The 21,348-nt window shown below is 30.1% G+C and overlaps 2 protein-coding genes across 2 annotated transcripts; both read left to right on the forward strand.

Moving 5' to 3' along the window:
* Window positions 1-3,909: 3,909 nt before the first annotated feature.
* Window positions 3,910-10,281, forward strand: LOC105140776 (uncharacterized). The gene is made up of 10 exons (XM_011047752.1): window positions 3,910-4,335; window positions 5,201-5,325; window positions 6,062-6,156; window positions 6,540-6,619; window positions 7,255-7,296; window positions 7,389-7,516; window positions 7,884-8,064; window positions 8,249-8,427; window positions 9,393-9,599; window positions 9,684-10,281. Exons 1-10 carry the CDS (start codon window positions 4,015-4,017, stop codon window positions 9,973-9,975), a joined length of 1,650 nt encoding a protein of 549 aa, XP_011046054.1. The 5' UTR covers window positions 3,910-4,014; the 3' UTR covers window positions 9,976-10,281.
* An 8,570-nt stretch (window positions 10,282-18,851) lies between these two features.
* WRKY27 (WRKY DNA-binding protein 27) lies at window positions 18,852-21,078 on the forward strand. The gene is made up of 3 exons (XM_011047753.1): window positions 18,852-20,010; window positions 20,132-20,245; window positions 20,349-21,078. The coding sequence occupies exons 1-3, from the start codon at window positions 19,400-19,402 to the stop codon at window positions 20,857-20,859; spliced, it is 1,236 nt and encodes a 411-aa protein (XP_011046055.1). The 5' UTR covers window positions 18,852-19,399; the 3' UTR covers window positions 20,860-21,078.
* The last annotated feature ends 270 nt before the right edge of the window (window positions 21,079-21,348 follow it).

The following is a 21,348-nucleotide window of genomic DNA, read 5'->3' on the forward strand; positions in this document are numbered from 1 at the left end:
AAAAATTAATAAAAATATGAATTAATTTAAAAAAAAACTTTGATATGCCAACCTCAACAAAAAAATCAAGGAACCAAAATCAAAAAAGAAAAAAGTTTTTGTTTGAGATTGCGAGCCATGTCATGAACTCTACTTGTATTAATAACTTAGTTTTTTTTTTAAACAATTCTCTATTTAATCGTTTGATATCAAAAATAGATAATTATAAAATTAAGCATTAATCTAATACTAATACCTGGATATTTAATTGAGATTAAAATAACACTATAGAAAATAAAAAAGAAAAAGCATAAATTTTAATTTAAAATAAACTAAATATTGAAAAATTAAATTAAAAAATTAACTAGAAAAAAAAAAATTAACCTTTCAAACTCGCAAATCAGGTAAACCTATATAAATATATCACATTTATAAACCACTCAAAGCACTCCATAAAATTTAATAACATGATTTAAAAAAAAACTATTTTTTTATTGTTTTTAAATGATAAAAAAAATTAAATCAAGTTAAAATAAAAAATTACCCAGCTAAACCTGTAAACTAAAAATGAATATTTAAAGAAATAAAATCCTTTATATGCTATCCTTGACTGTAATTCAAAGGCTGATGAAATGGGTTCTTTACATAAATATTCATGAAAACTAAAAGAAATCGAGACATTTTATATGTTATTTGTTACTTGATGTCCATGAACAACATCGAATCTCAATTTGATTTAAAAAAATTAAATGACAATTAAAATATTTAAAGTCATGCAACCAAATTTGAATATTGGACAAGTATAGAGCTCCTTTTTTCTTGTAAATATTAGGGATTAAATTGCACGAGTATGAGAGAGATTCAATTTTTTTTTTCAATTCAATTTTTTTATTGATTTTTTTAATTATATTTGATATTTTTTTTGGGTTGCCTAAAAATGAAAATGATGTCAAGGAAGAATTTTGACATACAATTGATGTTTATTTTTGCAAAATAAATTTAATTTTATTAATTTAAAATAATTAAAACTCCAAAAAAATAAAATCAAAATTTAAAAATATCATAAGAACTATAAAGATGAATAACACAACTTGGTTGATGCGTGCATTGTATGTACCAATGTATAGGAGAAAGCCGCTACATGTTGGCAACATGTGTGGCTTATGTGTGGCTTTCTCTAATGTTTGGGCACCACTGTCTTGTGTGTCTTATTATTTTATTTTTGTGTGAAATTTGATTATAGATTTTTGTATTGGTATTTTTGGCTTAGGATCTCTTTTTAGATTTTTTTTAATTTTATTATTTAATATTTAGTTGATTAAAAATTAAATTTTATGATTTTTTTAATAGGGTAATGTTGTTCACCGAGAGAGATTCAATTTATTTTTTTTATTTTTTTTTCAATTCAATTTTTTTTTTTTTTTAATTATACTTGATTTTTTTTTTGGGTTGCCTAAAAATGAGAATGATGTCAAGGAAGAATTTTGACATACAATTGATGTTTATTTTTGCAAAATAAATTTAATTTTATTAATTTAAAATAATTAAAGCTCTAAAAAAATAAAATCAAAATTTTAAAACATCATAAGAACTATAAAGATGAACAACACAACTTGGTTGATGCGTGCATTGTATGTACCAATGTATAGGAGAAAGCCGCTACACGTTGGCAACATGTGTGGCTTATGTGTGGCTTTCTCTAATGTTTGGGTACCACTGTCTTGTGTGTCTTATTATTTTATTTTTGTGTGAAATTTGATTATAGATTTTTGTATTGGTATTTTTGGCTTAGGATCTCTTTTTAGATTTTTTTTAATTTTATTATTTAATATTTAGTTGATTAAAAATTAAATTTTATGATTTTTTTAATAGGGTAATGTTGTTCACACAACTTAGGGCATGAGTTTGAAAAGTTACATTTGGTTTTTAATTATACTTGATTTTTTTTTTGGGTTGCCTAAAAATGAGAATGATGTCAAGGAAGAATTTTGACATACAATTGATGTTTATTTTTGCAAAATAAATTTAATTTTATTAATTTAAAATAATTAAAGCTCTAAAAAAATAAAATCAAAATTTTAAAACATCATAAGAACTATAAAGATGAACAACACAACTTGGTTGATGCGTGCATTGTATGTGTCAATGTATAGGAGAAAGCCGCTACACGTTGGCAACATGTGTGGCTTATGTGCGGCTTTCTCTAATGTTTGGGTACCACTGTCTTGTGTGTTTTATTATTTTATTTTTGTGTGAAATTTGATTATAGATTTTTGTATTGGTATTTTTGGCTTAGGATCTCTTTTTAGATTTTTTTTAATTTTATTATTTAATATTTAGTTGATTAAAAATTAAATTTTATGATTTTTTTAATAGGGTAATGTTGTTCACACAACTTAGGGCATGAGTTTGAAAAGTTATCTTTGGTTAACATCAATATTTTTAAGTCTTTTTTTGTTATAATTTTTTTTAATTTTATCATTCAATATTAAGTTTGTTAAAAATTAAGCTGGATGGATTTCTTTGCTTTCATTTCTATAAGGGTATACTAATTTCATGATTTAGGTTACACTCTAGCATATTAGCCTGGATTAATTCATGTTTTTTTTGGGTTATTTTATTTAAAAAAACTAAATATTTTTTTAGTTTTGTCATTTAACATTGTGCTGGGTTGATAGTTTAGCTTTGTTATTTTTTCAAAATTTTCTTTTAATAAGTTGTTTTGTTCACACAATCCAGATCATGAAATTTAATGTTTTTTTGGATTTCTTTTGATAATTATTTTGTTCATATAATTTTATGTTTTTAAAATAGTTTTGTTGAGTGTTTAGATTTTTTTATTTAATATTTAGCTGATTAAAAATTAAATTTTATGATTTTTTAATAGGGTAATCCTGTTCACACAACTTAGGGCATGAGTTTGAAAAGTTATCTTTGGTTAACATCAATATTTTTAAGTCTTTTTTTGTTATAATTTTTTTTTTTAATTTTATCATTCAATATTGAATTCATTAAAAATTAAGCTGGATGGATTTCTTTGCTTTCATTTCTATAAGGGTATACTAATTTCATGATTTAGGTTACACTCTAGCATATTAGCCTGGATTAACTCATGTTTTTTTTGGGTTGTTTTGTTTAAAAAACTAAATATTTTTTTAATTTTGTCATTTAACATTGTGCTGGGTTGATAGTTTAGCTTTGTTATTTTTTCAAAATTTTCTTTTAATAAGTTGTTTTGTTCACGCAATTGAGATCATGAGATTTAATAATTTTTTGGATTTCTTTTGATAATTATTTTGTTTATATAATTTTATGTTTTTAAAATAGTTTTGTTGAGTGTTGAGTATTGTAATTTTTTTTATTTTTTATGGAATTATTTTGACTTCACAACTTGAAAGATGGGCTAGAAATGCTAATTTAGGGTGACTTGAGGCGAGTTTCTATCTTTATTTTTTTTATTTTTTTAAAATTAAATTGGTTAAAAAATGAGTTTTATATTATTTTTTTTACTTTTTTTTTTCAGATTATCTGATTTTTTTTGTATAGAATTTATTGAGTGTTTTTTATTATATAATTAAATAAAACTAAATTGGTAGATTAGTCGGACTATGACATGAATAATAAATTTCTTTTACTTTTTTTTTTAAATTACTTAACCATTGTCTAAATATTTTTTTGGTATGTTAAAAAAATTGGAATGGTTTACAACGTAACACTGCGGGAGATTAATTTACTGATAAAATATATTAAATGTAAAATGTATCATTGAAACATATTTCTGGCAAAAACAAATACCAATGATAAAAGAAAAGGTTAAGTTTGACCACAATATAAAATATTAGTAATTATATATATGTTAACTTCTAAAGAGAATAAAGTTTATTTTAACTAAAATCTAAATTTTTTTGGATAAATTCATTTTTTTATCTTACTATTAAAAAAAACTTTTTTTTGAGATTCCCAATGTAATCTCAAAAACCTCGAAAGACAAAATCCCCAGTCACCCAACAAGCCACTTTTGCGTATCTCTCCACCATGCCTTCACCACCAGAACCACCACAGCACCGCCACAACCACCACCACCACCTCTCTAACTTCCTCAACTCAACCACCAAAACCCTCTTTTCTCTTCTCTCTCCTCCCAACATCCTACCTTTAGCACCACCCCAACCCAAAATTTGCATATCCTTCCACCTCCCCAGCACCCCCCTCCCACTCACTCAATCGACTCTCTCTCTCTTTGAGTCGACGCAGCCTGACTCACTATCCCCTTCAAAATCATCATCAGCCTCTGTCAAGAACATGTCTTCTGCTGAGTCTAATTCTGGGTTTCCATCAGCAGTCAGGATTGGAAGGGCAATTGAGATCATGAGATTTAATAATTTTTTGGATTTCTTTTGATAATTATTTTGTTTATATAATTTTATGTTTTTAAAATAGTCTTAATCCTAATGGAAATGGTGGCGGGCCTGCTTTTGTGGGGCAGGTCTTTAGCATGTGTGATCTTTCAGGGACTGGTCTCATGGCTGTTTCTACTCATTTTGATGTTCCCTTCATTTATTTTTTATGGGATTATTTTGACTTCACAACTTGGAAGATGGGCTAGAAATGCTAATTCAGGGTGACTCGGGGCGGGTTTCTATCTTTATTTTTTTTATTTTTTAAAATTAAATTGACTAAAAATTAAGTTTTATATTATTTTTTTTACATTTTTTTTTCAGATTATCTGATTTTTTTTTGTATAGAATTTATTGAGTGTTTTTTATTATATAATTAAATAAAACTAAATTGGTAGATTAGTCGGACTATGACATGAATAATAAATTTCTTTTACTTTTTTTTTTAAATTACTTAACCATTGTCTAAATATTTTTTTGGTATGTTAAAAAAATTGGAATGGTTTACAACGTAACACTGCGGGAGATTAATTTACTGATAAAATATATTAAATGTAAAATGTATCATTGAAACATATTTCTGGCAAAAACAAATACCAATGATAAAAGAAAAGGTTAAGTTTGACCACAATATAAAATATTAGTAATTATATATATGTTAACTTCTAAAGAGAATAAAGTTTATTTTAACTAAAATCTAAATTTTTTTGGATAAATTCATTTTTTTATCTTACTATTAAAAAAAACTTTTTTTTGAGATTCCAAATGTAATCTCAAAAACCTCGAAAGACAAAATAACCAGATCAGCAGTCAGGATTGGAAGGCTTAATCCTAATGGAAATGGTGGCGGGCCTGCTTTTGTGGGGCAGGTCTTTAGCATGTGTGACCTTTCAGGGACTGGTCTCATGGCTGTTTCTACTCATTTTGATGTTCCCTTCATTTCCAAAAGGTCTCTCCTTTCTTCTCATTTCACACTGTTTTTGGACTGCTATCTCCTTTTTAGCTTCGCTGATTGAATTTTTTTAACTCGGTTTGCTTTTTTTTTTTCCTTGGATTGGATAATTTGGATGAATTTGAACATGGGCACTTGAGGAGTTTCAGGCTTGAGTTGTTATAGTAATTTACCAAGCCGAGGAGTATAGTACTTGCATTAAAATTAGGTAGAATTGGACCTGGCTGGTGTAAATGAGGAATTTTTCGTTATGTTTATGGTCTAGTAGAACTCTGTCCATGCTAGCTTAGGTTAGAATAGCTGGTCCGAAGCCTGGATAAAGGAGGAGGGTTGTTGTCGGTGGACTGCCATTGAAAAAACGTGACATTTCTATGGTATGGATCCGTTTGATATGAATGGTGCAAGAAGATTTGTTTAGCTGATGCCTAACTGCTTTGGGATTGAGGTTTCGTTGTTATTTTTTATAGTATGGTAGTTTTCAGAAACATGGTTATCGAGAAACCAAATTGGATGTTGGCTTCGGGGTTTTTAATGAAACGACCAAATTTTAGCTTGGTTTGCCAATTCTTTTTGGTAGTAAATTGTAGAATGATAAATTGTTCATCAGATGATATGTGTGTTTGGTGTTAGCTTGGTGCTGGCTTTCACACTTTCTTTCTTGAAATAAGGTCAGTTTTGCAAGATTTGGTTTTTGCTTCTATACGATATTTGATTGCTATTCTTTGCTTTTCAGGACACCCGAGTGGCTTAAGAAGATATTTGCAACGGTTACCAAGAGCGAGAGGAATGGTCCTGTGTTCCGTTTCTTCATGGATTTAGGCGATGCTGGTATGGTTGAAATTTGCTCTATAACCTCATATATCTTTTGGTAGTTTGGGAAGATTAAAAAATTTATTGCTGATTTTTGGGAACAACCTTTTTTCCTGTGTGGAATTTAATAGAAATGAAAATACAAGAATTCACCATAACTACAGATTTTAATCCTTGTCAGAGCCATTAGTGCTTATATGAGCATAAGCTGCATGCAGTAGTAAGTGCTTGTTTAATTTAATTCACAAAAAGTCTTCTTGCATTGTGATTCAAGATACTTTTATGCATGTTATTGTCCTTCCTTTTGTTTCATGGTCTTTGTAAATACTATCATTTAGTATGCTGATATTATTTTTGCCAGCAATAAGTAATTTGCATGCTGAATTGCTTTGTATTTCTAGTTGCATATGTTAAACGGCTGAATATTCCAAGTGGTGTGGTGGGTGCTTGTCGTCTTGACTTAGCATATGAACACTTCAAGGTATGCTACTCACTTAGTTAGATGGATGGTCTTTATGTTTTATTAGGTATTTAGCAAGTTGTAATATCACATTTGAAACAGTTTATATCTTTCCTTTCTTTTTTTATTCCGCTAAACATGCATGCAGTAATTCACACTATACATTCATGCATGTTTTATTTTTGTAGTTTATCTTAGTCCACAATTTCTTCACTTGCTCTGAGGTGTTTCGTGATGTTATTACTTGCTATCCTTTTGCTGCAAATGCTCTGATTCTATAAGATTTTAAGTGTTACAGAAGTATATGGGTGCTGTTCAAGTGTAGATAGTCTAGCAACAGGTTAACTTGTGATGCTCTGCTTCTATAGCATTTAAAGTGTTTCCTTTTCCCTGCTGTGATTTGATGGAACATGCATGCGGGGTTATAGCACTGCCTTTCATACACAGCGAATCCAAAGAGCTAGGATGTGGTTTCTACTGATTTATTTAGTTCTTTCCAAAAGGTTTTATGCAATTATTAGTTTTGTATTGTAAAACTTGCGCACACTTATTTTGCTACACAAATCCAAATTCCTCAATCCTATTCATATCTATAATTTCATCTCATTGTCTGGACTAATGCTATAACATATTTTATTTTGCTTTGTATTATGCAGGAGAAACCTCACTTGTTTCAGTTTGTTCCAAATGAGAAACAGGTACCATATTATCAGATCACGTGGTATTCACAAATTAGTAGCTGTCGTGGTATATTCATAATCCTGTTTTTATCTGATGCATGCTCTCACAGGTCAAGGCAGCCAACCAACTTCTGAAGTCCATTCCACATGGTGATGGGAGCAGGAGGGTTGATGGAGTTCCTGTTTTCAGTGCTCAAAACTTAGATATTGCAATAGCTACTACAGACGGGATTAAGTGGTGTGTATTGATTCCCTTGTACAATCAAAGAATTATATATTGAAATCATGCATTACCTGAATTTGTTGGATCTTCTCTCCAAATGGAGATTGCATGGATGTGAATGTTGTGGTTAGATTAATCTTTTTCATCTTTTATTTTGGGATGTCAAGCTTTATTAGTTGCCTCCTCTGCATGTATCTGCAGTTCTTGTTTGTCTTAATGTTCAATATAAAACAATACGAGAATCATAATCGCAGGATGCTTATCTTAATTTTTCACAAATGACTCTCATCATTGCATTCTCATTTGTGTAAACTCACTGTTTATTTTTCATACATCTGAAGGGATATTCAGGATATTCAGGCTTTCACTTTCTGTTAATCAGGTATACTCCATACTTCTTTGATAAGAACATGCTAGATAACATTCTTGAGGAGTCTGTTGATCAGCATTTTCATGCTTTAATTCAAACCCGGCACATGCAACGCCGACGTGATGTGATTGATGATAATGTTGCTGCAGAAGTGATTGAAGAAATGGGGGACAGCCTATTGGAGCCACCAGAGGTACTAACTTTAGTCAAGCATCTGTGATGCTCTGTCTAGTCATAAAGCCAGTGAAACAACATATTCATGTGGAGAATTGAAAAATATCTGCTTTATGTGTGATTTGGGTTTCACATATGTGAGTATATGTTGTTTTTTTTCCTTTTCCTTTTCCTTTTTTTTTGACGGTTGTTTTGGTTGATAGGTTCAGGAAGTGCTAGATGAGGTGGGGCATCCTGCAATACCTTTGAGTGTCATTTCAAAGGCTGCAGAAATTCAGCTTCTTTACGCTGTTGACAAAGTTCTTCTTGGTAATAGGTGGTTGAGAAAAGCCACTGGCATTCAGCCAAAATTTCCATACTTGGTTGATTCATTTGAAAGAAGGTATTCCCATTCCTTTTATCCTTGTCTCATATGTGTTCTGCTTGCAGTGTATCATATCTTCATTTCCAACTCCTTGAACTCAAATATTTTCATGACAAATGAATTTGATGGAAATGGATTTATTAACCTTTGTGCCCCAGCCCTTTATCAGAAAAAAGCTGCCTGCCCTATGTACAACCTATCATAAACACCTTGCTCAACAGAATTGTAAATTTGCAATGCCTGTCTATGAAGCTGATTAGATAACCTTGGCATTTCTTCTGTTGTGTTCCTTTGTGTGCACATGTGAATTCTTGCAGATCTCCATCATTCTGCTTTCTGACAGGCTTGATCTTAGGATCAAATATCATGTAGAAGCAGATTTTGGGTTTTGGGCGCATGTGAACAGGAACTTTTCAACTTTCACCATCTTTTAACTGGCATGATTTGTTGTGTACTGAAGATGAAATGTTCATTGAAAGAGTATGTCTAGTGGATAAAACTTATTCGTGGGTGTGGAGATCAGTATGATTGATTTTAAAAGTGCAGTGGCGAATAATAGCCCATCAAATCTCTTGACCTGACTTTGTAACTAGGTCCTAGTGTTCAGAATAAATTTATGTTGAGTGAATTGGAATTTACTCTTTGAGCTTTGAAGAATTTCTGAATGCGGATGCAATTCTTGAAGTTAAACAACACACTGAAAGAAGAAAGGAAGAAAGGAGTCATTGGAATTATGTTCTCAATATGAAATGGGACAGACTAGTCTTTGTTTATTGCATGCTCCGAAGGAAGGTGTAAGGTGAACAGACATGTTGTTGGTTCATGTGATTCAAAGTTTGGGAATTAAGAATTACCTTTTTTTATCGGTTCTCTTTTATTCTCTGAAACTGAATTGGGGGTTCTTTTCTTGATTTTCTTTTCTGTGGAAATCCCAATTCTGAATTTAATATAGCCATAGCAACAACATATTCGCTTTGCTGCAGGAGTGCGTCTTCTTTACGAAGAGCGTTAGAATCAACCAGCTGTCTTGCCAACAGTAAAATAGATGATAGCACTTCAGAACATAAATTAAAAGACAATGTTCAAACAGATCATGAACAGAGAAAAGATCTGCGGTTGCCATTTGGAGATTGGTTTAGTCATCCATGGTTGAAAAAACACAGCAAATCAGAACGGGAATCAGACACAAGGTGCCACATATGATGATCCATGCGATGCTAACACATGCATTATTTATGGTCCTCTCACACTAGTCACGTTCTCCTCTTTTGCAGAAAGAAAGGCTTATCAAAGGATTGCTTAAAATGGAAGTCAGAGTCTAATCCTTTTCTTCCAAAGGTGACGATGGTTGGTGTCTCAACTGGAGATGCAGGACAATTGAGCAAATCTAGTTTGAAGAAGACCATGGAGGATCTGACAAAAGAGCTGGAGCAAACAGATGAGGCAAATGACAGTTTTATTAGCAATAGTAGTAGTGAGTTCAAAGTCAACGATAGGGATCCACTATTTGTTGCAAATGTGGGCGATTACTATTCAGGCATGGCAAAGACAGGCATCTCTCGATGAGTCCGTGGAGAAACCAACTGAAGAGCCACCCAAAACAAAAAAAAGAAAAAAAGAAAAAAAAGGGGTTCTTTGGCATGAGTTTTTTTTTTAAAACCAAAGTGAAAGATAGATGTAAATTGTAAAGTTGATAGTGCGCTGTTTAACAGGTCATATGTCGCCTAGCTTCTTACAGAGTCTATTATAACTGTTGCATCTTGTTTTGAAGTCCAAATGTTGTAAAAAGTTAATTGTGTAATTTGATACTGCATCTGACAGTTGAGCTGATTTTATCACGTGGCTTGAATTTTGAGATATTAATTACGTCTAGAACTGATTTTGTTGTTTTTAAAAGTTCATCTGGGAGTGTTATTATGGCTGATTTTTAAATAAATTTTTTTATATTAAAATATATGTTAATAATTGTTTTATTTTTAAAAAAATATTTTTGATATTAGTGTGTTATGACTTAAAAATATATTAATTTAAAGTAAATAAAAAAATTTAAATTATTTTTAAAAATATTTTTGAAATGCAGGCAGAAGAATTATTACTTTGGTCCTCAATGGATTGTTGAGTTTCCCTTCGTCATGTAATCTTAGTGTTACTCAGAATTAGCAATGGATGAAAACGAAGTGATTGTCAGCCTCAACCAAGTGTTTTGTCTGGCTTCAAGTTTGTGCCATTTGTGTTAGAAGCTGTAGAAGTTGAAGTGGGTGCAGTGAGTTGAGAGAACAGGATTTCTGAGAAAGGTTCAAGCAAGATCTGAATTACTTGATCTATAGCAATCTTGCATTTGGTGAGCGTATGGGATTGGACAAAGCTCATCTCATGGAGGAAGACGGGACAGAAATCTGAACAAGAAATAGACCTGTGCTTAGCCCCCCCTCATTTGTGATTTGTGACCATGAGATAAGCTTATCAACTTGAGAATAAAAACTAGTTGATTAAATGAACCTAAACAAGCATTATAACGAAGATCTTTTACTTGTTATTCATCTGTGATCTGTAACCACCAAAAAGCTTCCATTCCATTTCTGGTAACAAGATTCATAATGGCATATGACAAGGAGTAGACAGAGACCAAGCCTAAGAATGCTGTTCACTACTTAAGAATGGAAAGTGAGGAGAATTATTGGATTTGATTGAACAGAACAAGCAAAAAAAGTGGTGGTAGGGGCTGGAAGTTGCTTATGGATCGATGTCTTTGCCTTTGGGACAACAATGCTATCTCTTCACATATCACTATCGAAACAGCCAGACCCATGATCGCTGCTCTCACAAGCTTTGCCAAACCCACCTCTCAAGACTCCTTAAAAAACATGTAATGCATTTCTTGCACGATCCCACAACGACAGTAGCTATCATTTCATCAAATCCTTGCATGATCCCACAACAACAGTAACTATCCTTTCATCAAATCCTATCTTATCTTCCAGGGACAGAAAATTTATGTCTAAATATCTCATCTAACTGAAGAAGACAAGTAGGGAGGATTATTGGTCAGAAGAGTATGATCTTGTCTAGCGATGACTTCATGTTGGCAAGTAAACTAAGATGTAGAAACTTTCCATGTCAATTTGGACGGTTTGATGAGGGCTCCCTCAATTCAAATTGATGTACTTTCAGACAAGTTTCAAGTGAGTTAGTTTCCACGATTAAATGATGTAAACATGTTTGGTGAGTGCACATAAGTGTATGGGATGACACTAATCTATATTTTTTGAGTGCCACAATAGCCTCCAAATATTTTCAAGAAGATGAAATTTCATCCTTATATTTCTAATTCTTTCAATTAGACACTTCTAAAAAGTTCATTTATGTTCTTTGATCCTATCTCTTTTACCTTTGTTTTCGTTTTTAAAAAACATCCTACATTACTTTCCATTCTTTTCGCTCTAATTTATCATAAATATATTTATAGTTATTAAACTTGATTTGGGTTAACTTAACACAAAACTTAAATCATATGTTAAACAAGTTGATCAAGATTAATCATTTAAAAAAATTAAAATATTAATTTTTTATATATATAAAAAAATCAAACTAGATTTTAAATTGATTAATTAAATCTAATTTTTTTTAATAATTATTTTAAATTAAAGGATATACCAATCAAATTTCTGGTCAACTGAGATAAATTTAATAATAAAATATTTATATATGTAGTAAGAGAGAGAAGGTTTATACACACAAATAGAAATCTTTTTTATTAGTAAAAAAAATCAATAAAGCAAGTGAAAAGACACCAAAGAAACTATCAATCAAAGATCCTAATTCCTTTAATCAAGAATTTTGGACCTCACCTCCTCAACAAAAGTGCATGGAATTGTTTGCATCATAGACGGTAGTGGTGGTCCCAAAATTACATGTATGATTTGTGAACCTCAGCCTCCTTTAAAAGTACCTAACTTTGCTAACCCCTTTAATGTTTTCGCATCATCAACGAAAGAATTCTATGCTAAGTATTCTACCCAACACTCTACTTCCTTCTTTTCTCACGATCATAGTTGTCAATTACAATATTATACTCATTTAAACAAAATAAATATAAGAATAAAAAGTTTTTTTTAATGCATGTTCGAAGCTAAGTTATTAAATCTAATACGAGTCAAGATTCAAATTATAAATAAAAAAAATTAACTAAAAAAATCAATTTAATAAAAAAACAATTCAATAAATATTTTGATAAGTTAACTTGGATAATCCAGATTCTTTACTAGTTAAACTAGATTAATTTTTTTTTAATTTTTTATACATTTCTAATTATTAGTCTAAGTTTTATAAATATTATTATTAAAAAAAAAATTGGCATCAAATCTAGAAGTGTTCACGTTTTGGTAGACAAAAGTTTCTGCTTGGTTTCTCAATTTTTTTTACCTCCCCCTTAAAGAAAAGGAGGAGAAAGAGTATATTTATGTGCGAACTTCTCCCTTCTAGAAGCATATATTCTCCATTCCCTTTTTCTTCTAGTGATATTCTCTTGTTTCTTATTCTTTTTCGAATAACAATGTTTTTTTTTTTTACCATAAGTTGTTTTATAATCATTTGCTTTATTTATTATTATTTATTTCTTTAATGTTATTATCTTTTCACATTTAAAAGGAAGCCATGGAAAATGGATTTTTATAAATATATCAATTTGAGCAAATATTATAATACATGCTTATTCATTAACTTTTAAGGTTTAAACCTCCGACAAGTTATAGAAAGAAGAATTCTCATGAATTTTTTAATCTTGAGATGGATAATATGCCTTCGATATACCGAAGAGGGGATTTAATACTTCTACATAAAGTTTGGAAATATTCTTGATTGTAAGAAATTAAACATATGATTTAAAATAATTTGATAGTTATAAAAACCTATTGTTAACATAATATATATATAATAAGTTATGCTTGGAGGTTAAGATAGCTATATCATTAATTAAGATTATTTTAAAAAGAGAATTAGCATTTCTTGATGTGTAAGGTTGTCCAATTGACATGTGAAAAAAAGAAAAACATGCTGACCTAATCAACAAAACATTATGAAATTCCAAGAGATGGGCATGTTCACTTTTTTAAAATTTACAGGTTCTATTTTTTGCTGACATTTATGGGATTTATTTTATTTTTAATACACTAAATTGATAAGGAAAACATGTTCATGATCAAGACACTTTTTTAATAATTTCAATTAACATATAAATTGGTTTACCAATACATTATAGGGATTCTTATCAAAAACCTCCTTTACTTTGGTTCCTTTTTTTCAAAAAAAAAAAGTTTAATAAATCATGATTTCCCTTATAAAATTTTTTTTTTTAATAAATCATGATTTCCCTTATAAAATTTATATACACACTATCACTTAACATTATAAAAAAATAACAGAAAATACCTGATTATTTATAGCTTTGTCATTATACTCATTTTAATAACTAAATAGCCTCGTAATATCGGTATTACCATCTATAATTTATAATTACAATAATATTATCTATAATTTCATTAACACAAATTCTTTTTAGGCATTTCATAAAATAATTTATGGGCATTTTCCCCCCTACGGTATTTGGAAACAAAGGAACCAAAGGATTCATTTCATTTATGTCTTGTGAAATTACTCTCAGTGTTATCATTTATGTCCTCCAAATGGCTCTGTAAGACTCATTTCCACAGCAAGCTATATAAAATAGAATCCCATCGACTTTTTCACCATTTCATTTTCAATTTTTACCATTTCAAAAATAAAATCTACAGATCAGCAAAAGATGAACATGCATTCTCTTCCATGAACACCCTAGTGTTCTAGCCACTCCATGTATCCCATTGACTTTTTGTTCATCCACAGACGGGGACCCTTTGTTAGAATAGATTTCAAGAAATTTCAAAGAAATTCGATCATGCAAAATCAATTCTAAGCACCTTGAAAGGAAGTAATTTGCCACCGGCGGCCAACCAAGTCGAGGTGGGATTTCACAGGCGAGCTTCTTGCCATTCAAGTCTAACCAAACCAAGCTGTCGCAATTTCCTATGTTGTCGGTATCTCTTCACTTAAACTATTGTTCACTTACTGCTCCAGATTCTCGAGGCTTCCAGGACAGTACGAAGAGATTAAATATGAAAAAACAAAGATCTTGCTTTAGATTTGATGTTTTTGTGTGAATATATCGTGTCGAGACAGAGATTAAAGAGAGAAATCATACTTTTGAAAGAAAGAAACGAGGTTTATGAGAAGATTTTACAAATTTACATTTATTATATATACGATGATAAAAATATTTTATCTAATTTAACTTGTTCAATTAACAATGGAGAAAAACTATATATAATTTTTTAAATTTTAGATGTATATATAAAAAAAAGAAATCAAAGTATATAAGTTTTTTTTTAATATACAATTATCCCTACCTTTTATCTTCAAATAAATGAAAAATAATATGAGTTATTATATGAAAGAGAAAAATTAAATTTATGTGGCCCATGGTCATATTGGCACCTATATTTCCCAAGGAAAAACAAATCTCATACCCCCCCCCCCCCCCCCCCCCTCCGTTGCAACCTAACTTAAACTTAACTGGGAGTTTGTTTCTTTGTGGTTAAAACTTTTTTTTTAGAGTGTTTTAATCTCCTAAAAAAATATTAAATTAATATTTTTTATATTTTTTAATGTTTATATAAATTTTTTAAAAATATAATATAAAAAATATTATTTTGATATATTTTTAATTAAAAAATACTTTTAAAAAATCTTATATTATATTATCAAACACATATAGTAAATAATGCATAAATACTTTAGAAAAATTAGATTTGCTCTAGAAAGAACAAGGCAGCCCTAACGAATGTACATATCATAGGACTCACTCCCCTCAAGATTCGTTAAGGACCATGCCATATCATTCTGGCCTCTAGAAAGGGGTAATTCTTCTCTCAATGCACATAACCCCGCTAGGGATTAGCCTACTTAATTATCCTTAATGATTTTCTTGACAATATAATATTATTTTTCATTTTTTTACTATATTAATTGGTGAACCAGTTCCAAATAGTTTTTTTTTAATTTTTTAATTTAATTATTTGATATTTTAATTTATTAAAAATAATTAAACTATAACTTGAAACTTTAATGAAGTATGGAAACTTTTTAATTGAGTTGATCTTTTAATATTATATAAAAACTTTAATAACTAAATAATTATAAATTTAAATATCAAAATAATTTTAACAAAGATATATTAAAAATTAATATAAATTATAATTTAAAATCTCATTATTCATCTAAAAAAATTCTATGAATAAAAAAATATTTTTCAATATCGAACAAAACTTAAGCTTTTTTTTTTTTTTTTTTTTACAAAACCATGTAAAATGCCGACCAATTTACTCTAACTGTACCTCACAAAATCACCCACCGTTAAAAAAGCAAAGATTCCCGCGTAAGGGAAGCATCAATCAATAAAAATAACAACGAACCTAATCATATGTTTTTTAACGGCTCAAGATTCTTCACCAAAAGACAGGTATATAAGCCAGGTCATGTGAGAACATTTCTTTTTCCACACAAGTGTGTGTTGCATGTCTCTTTTGTGGAAGATATGGAGCCCACAAAATCAAGATGATCTCCAACCAAGTAAATGTTGATCTAACGGTCAATATTGGTTCATCATTACAATCGTGGGATCCAGTATCTACCAATGTCCAGGATTGATTTTTGAAGAGAGAGACCGCGCTTGTTTAGTGGGACATGTGGACCCAACACCTCTCGTGACGATGAGGTGGACGAAGGATCTTCGTAAAATTTGAAATCATGATTTAAGGTATTTTTTTAATATATTAAAATAATATTTTATTTTTATATTTTTTATCAGCACATTTAAATAATAAAAAATTTAAAATATTAATTTAAAACTTGAAAACAAATTTCAAGAATTTTAAAAAATATGATTTTATCATACTCCTAAACAATATTTTAATCCATCAAATTACTTACCGAGTACTCAAACAAATATAATTGTTTTATTTTTTTTAATTTTTTATTACATCGTCTAAAAACCACACCCTCAGTAAAGAATTTTTTTATTCAATCATTTTTTTTTATTTTTTCTTTATGATATTTTAAAATTAATATTATATGCTATTTAAAAATACAAAATTATATTATTAAATATATTAGTAATCTATACTAAGTAGTAAATTAATATTAATTAATATGGTTGTATATATTTATCATTTAATATATTTTTCATGTTTAAGAATAATATATATAGTGTTTAATTATATACTTATCATTTGTTAAATAATTTTATATTTAAAATATATATCAATGACCCAACTTACATCATGGAATACTTAGTATATACTTCATATAGAAATATTTTATAAAGTAAATCTAGAAATTAACCTAGATTAATTTTTAGATGGATTGCAGTATAAAGTAATTATTATTATTCAAAACTAAAGATAATAGATTTTATTATTTATTTTGTAGAATATATTTAATAAGTGAAGATTAGATAAGTAAGTTTGTTTGATAGGATTTTTGATAATTATATATATTAATAAAATTTAAAAAATAACCGAATGTTGTTTGGATAATGGGCTAGGCCAACCCTTCGTTCACACCGATATTTATTTGAGTTAAATTGGGTTGAGTTTTTACTTAATTTGTCTTGATTCTAATCAAACCAAGAAAAAAATCTCATCCTATCAAGTTGAGTGGTGTTATGTATCTTTTTAGTTACCGGTGGAATCAAATTGCTACAATTGAGAAGCTATAAGGTAACATTGTAATAATTAAAAAAAAGAAGCTAAAACCCACTAGTGCTTCACTTTGCACTTAGACTCATTAAAGTGGTGTGGGTTAGAATAATAAAATGATTATTTTATTATTTTCAAATAAAATTATGTAAGTAGTTATTGAGGGCAAAATGATCTTTTTCATTGATCATTTCATAAAAAAATTAAAATAAATTATGAAATTCAATTCTTAATTAACTTAATATTGAATAATGAAATTAAAAAAAAATCAATTAAAAAAACTAAAAAATAAATAACTTAAGTTAGCCTGAATTAATTTACCAAACCTGCAACCTGTATTATATAACTAGGATAACTTTATAGTAAAAAAATTAAAATAAATTATAAAATTTAATTCCTGGTAAACATAATGCTGAAAAATAAAATGAAAAAAAATCAAATAAAAAACGCTGGTCAACATAATGCTGAAGGATAAAATGAAAAAAAATCAAATAAAAAACGTAAGAAATTTTTTAATTTAACCTGTCAACTTGATAACCCAGATAATATAATCGGGATAATCTCATAAAAAACAAGTCAAAAAATACTATGAAGCTAAATTTCAAATCAACTAAATATTGAATGATGAAACTAGAGGAAAGAAATTCAACAAAAAAAAATAAAAGAACCGAAGTCAACCATTCTAAACTAATAATCCAGTTCATGAGATCGAATTAAGCAAACCCATTAAAAGATAAAATTAAAAAAAAATTAATCATATAAAAAGTTTAAAAAATAGCAATTTAAAAAATACAAATTAAATTTTATTGTTATTATTAATAAGTCATTATTATTATTATTATTATTATTATTGTTAACATTATTATTATTATTATTAGTAATAATAGTAGCAATCCTATTAATATTTTTTTTTTTTTAAAAACAAAGCAATGTTCAAGTGACAGTGCTCTGTAAGAATCTAATAATGAATTTCTCTTCTCAATTAGTTAATTGATGTTATTTTGTTCGTAAAATCTCCTTGAAACATCTCAGATAAAGTTGTGAAAGCTCTAGTTACTTTCTAGATTAGGCTAGTGCATGAAAATTCTAGCTATTTACGGAAGGAAAGGCTCAACCTTTATGCAAAAATTGACTAAAAATGTAATTTGAGTGGTAACTAATGTCTACAAACCTTCCTATTAACCTAAAAAGAAAATGCTAAATACAGGAATTATCAACATGCATGTCGTTATTTTTTTTACTTTCCCTTTACCTTTTTCTCAATCCTATGAATTTAGGGTGTGCCTATATAAACTAGTATAGAACTTCAACCAATAAGGAATTGATAATAGGTTAAAATAGAAAAAAAATTCCTAGCTAGCAAATTGCAACAATTGCTCGATAATTTTATTTTTGTAGATGCATGAGACTAAATATGAATAATCTACAACAAAACTCAATTAAAAAAAAACTTAAATTAAAAAATAAATAAACTCTCCTATTTTCATATGTTTTGACAAGCTTCTAGAGAAGTGCATTCTTGGTAATAATAAAAAAAGCATCGGTTTTTTTAAAAAATTTTTATTATATTTTTTATATATTTATATCAAAATCATCATTTTCGTTGACGTGAAAAACAATTTCTAACCACATAGATTTTTGTTTTTGTTTCTCACCATCCTAATAATAGAGTTGGGTGTCCACACCTCCTTCTAAAATCTAAATGATTCTTAGGGCATGTCTACTTTATTCTAGCTGCTAGGTGGCTATATAGCCCCCACTCTCATTGGAGATGGATTGTGCCCTAGTTGCTGGACATGACATGCCATTGAAAACCCAATACCTTCCCCTTTCTCCAATCAGAATTCAAGTACTCACCAGCATAGTTTCAAGCAAGTGGGCAATTCTATAAGCATAGGAACCCACCTCCTCTCCCATAGCCATCTTGCTTTGCTCCGTCTGCCCCCCCTCCCTCCTTCCCCTTTTGACATTTTCACAAAGTCAAAGAAAAAGCAAAAACTCCAAACCCACCTCTCTTTGTATAAATAATAATTAACATCTACCAAGTCAAGTGCTCCACCATCATCATTTCCTCTCTCTCCCTCACAACCCCAAAAGTCAGCGCAGTCCTTTATGCCTTGCATCCGCTCTTTTATTGCCATTGGAATCAGCAAAAACATAACAGGAGGTGGGTTAGCATTTCTAGGTAGATTGAGTCTTCAATGGCAGAGGGCCAGGACTGGGATTTGTATGCCATAGTGAGGAGTTGCACCTCTGCTACTACAAACAGAAACGGTAGCAGCAACACCAGTGAGAATCTTGAGAACCCTTTTGAGTGTTTGGCTTCTTTGACTTTTGATGATGATGATGATCAAGAATTTAACCCTTTTTCTTTCCCAAATCTCGCTGTTCAGCCTACAAACAACGATGGTTTGCAAGAATTGCAAGATTCATACAAGCCCTTTTTGCCTAGCTACACCGCCAGTGGACTTCAAGGTAATAATGATAATATTCCTAGCTCCTCCTCCATCTCTGATTTTGGGGTCATTTTTAGAGGCCAAAATCCACCACAACTTGCACATCAGCAACAGCAGCAGCAGCAGAATCATGATCACCATCACCACCACCATCAGCAACAGCAGCAACAATCTCCACCACCACCATCCAAAAGTGTTTCCATCAGCCCCAGGTTCACCAATAGCCAACAGCAACCACAGCATATTCTACAGCAACAACAAAATCAAAGGAGACAATTGCACCAGCTAGTGACTAGCACTTCTTCTATGTTTCCTTTAAGAACTACACAATCTCAGACCCCAAGATCAAGAAAGAAGTAAGTAGATTAATTCATTAATTCTTCATTTCTTGTTAAATGCTTAATTAATACTCATAAATGAAAAAACCCTTACAGATTATTTATGCTTAGATTTTCCAACTTTTTTCTTGTTTGACAGAAAAAGTAACCAGAAGAGGCTAGTATTGCATGTAACAGCAGAGAATCTCTCTAATGATGTGTGGGCTTGGAGAAAATATGGTCAAAAACCCATCAAAGGCTCTCCATATCCAAGGTTAAAACTTTATTCCAATTCTCATTTTTTCCTTCTTTTCTTCAAAAATATCTTGATTCTTCTCACTAAACATGGCTAAAATTCGATTCTTATTTTTGTACAGGAACTACTACAGATGCAGCAGCTCAAAAGGATGTGCAGCAAGAAAGCAAGTGGAGAGGAGCAACACAGATCCAAACATGTTTATTGTTAGCTACACAGGCGATCACACACACCCACGTCCGACTCACAGGAACTCACTTGCCGGTAGTACAAGAAACAAGGTTCAACAGGCAGTTCAAAAGCCTGAAGAAAAAGAATCCGAGCAACCCAATATTTCAGCAGACAAGGGCTTGTGTTCTTCTCCACTTTCAGCTACTAGTTTGTCTCCAAGAACCCCACTTTCAGCTCCCATTGACCATGCTGAGACAGCAGGAAATGATCAAGAAACCAAAATAGAGAATTTGGAAGGTGGGCATGGATTGATGGGAAGTGATGATGATTGTGATAATGACATTAATGATGACTGTGATGATCTCTTGATCCCAAATATGGCCTTGAATGAAGATTTCATTAAGGGGTTTCAAGAGCTTGTCGGTGCTAGTGAAGGCGGTGGTGGTGGTTCGAGTAAATAGTCCAGCTTTTGGAGATAATCTTTCCTCTTCTAGCTCTGCCACCACAGCTGCCAGAGTCACTGGTGGCGGCGGCTGCTAATGTAGTTGCTGGAAGTTCTTTTTTTTTTTTTAAGAAATTGGTGTTGTATGAAAAAGGGTAGAAATTGGATTTGAGGGAAACTTTTCTTTCCCCACCAAGATTGAAGTAGAAGGAGGTAGAAGAATCTTTCCCCTCTTCAACTATGGTTCCTTTTTGTCTTTCTAACTTTTTTTTTCGATAATATTTAAATGAACGTATTTATTTCCGTCTCAGCTACTGCTTCAAGAGAAAAAAATAAAATAAAATCTTATTATACCCTTTTATTTTAAATTTATAAAAATTTATTCTAAAACAGTTATAAAAATAAATTCATTTTATGTTTTTATTTTTTCAACTAAATATATTTCTATCTCTTTGTATTTATTCATTATTCTAACCACATCCAACTTAAAAATACAAGTCGATTACAA

Source organism: Populus euphratica, unplaced genomic scaffold, assembly GCF_000495115.2.
Source record: "Populus euphratica unplaced genomic scaffold, PopEup_1.0 scaffold109.1, whole genome shotgun sequence".
NCBI classification, from domain to species: domain Eukaryota; kingdom Viridiplantae; phylum Streptophyta; class Magnoliopsida; order Malpighiales; family Salicaceae; genus Populus; species Populus euphratica.

Excerpts from the sequence above, each read along its gene's own strand:
- LOC105140776 (XM_011047752.1), top strand. The coding sequence starts at position 4,015 with ATGCCTTCACCACCAGAACCACCACAGCACCGCCACAACCACCACCAC. Across the intron at positions 6,620-7,254 it reads TAGCATATGAACACTTCAAG|GAGAAACCTCACTTGTTTCA; the intron begins GTATGCTACTCA and ends TGTATTATGCAG. Across the intron at positions 9,600-9,683 it reads GAACGGGAATCAGACACAAG|AAAGAAAGGCTTATCAAAGG; the intron begins GTGCCACATATG and ends CCTCTTTTGCAG.
- WRKY27 (XM_011047753.1), top strand. The coding sequence starts at position 19,400 with ATGGCAGAGGGCCAGGACTGGGATTTGTATGCCATAGTGAGGAGTTGC. Across the intron at positions 20,011-20,131 it reads ACCCCAAGATCAAGAAAGAA|AAAAAGTAACCAGAAGAGGC; the intron begins GTAAGTAGATTA and ends CTTGTTTGACAG. Across the intron at positions 20,246-20,348 it reads AAAGGCTCTCCATATCCAAG|GAACTACTACAGATGCAGCA; the intron begins GTTAAAACTTTA and ends ATTTTTGTACAG.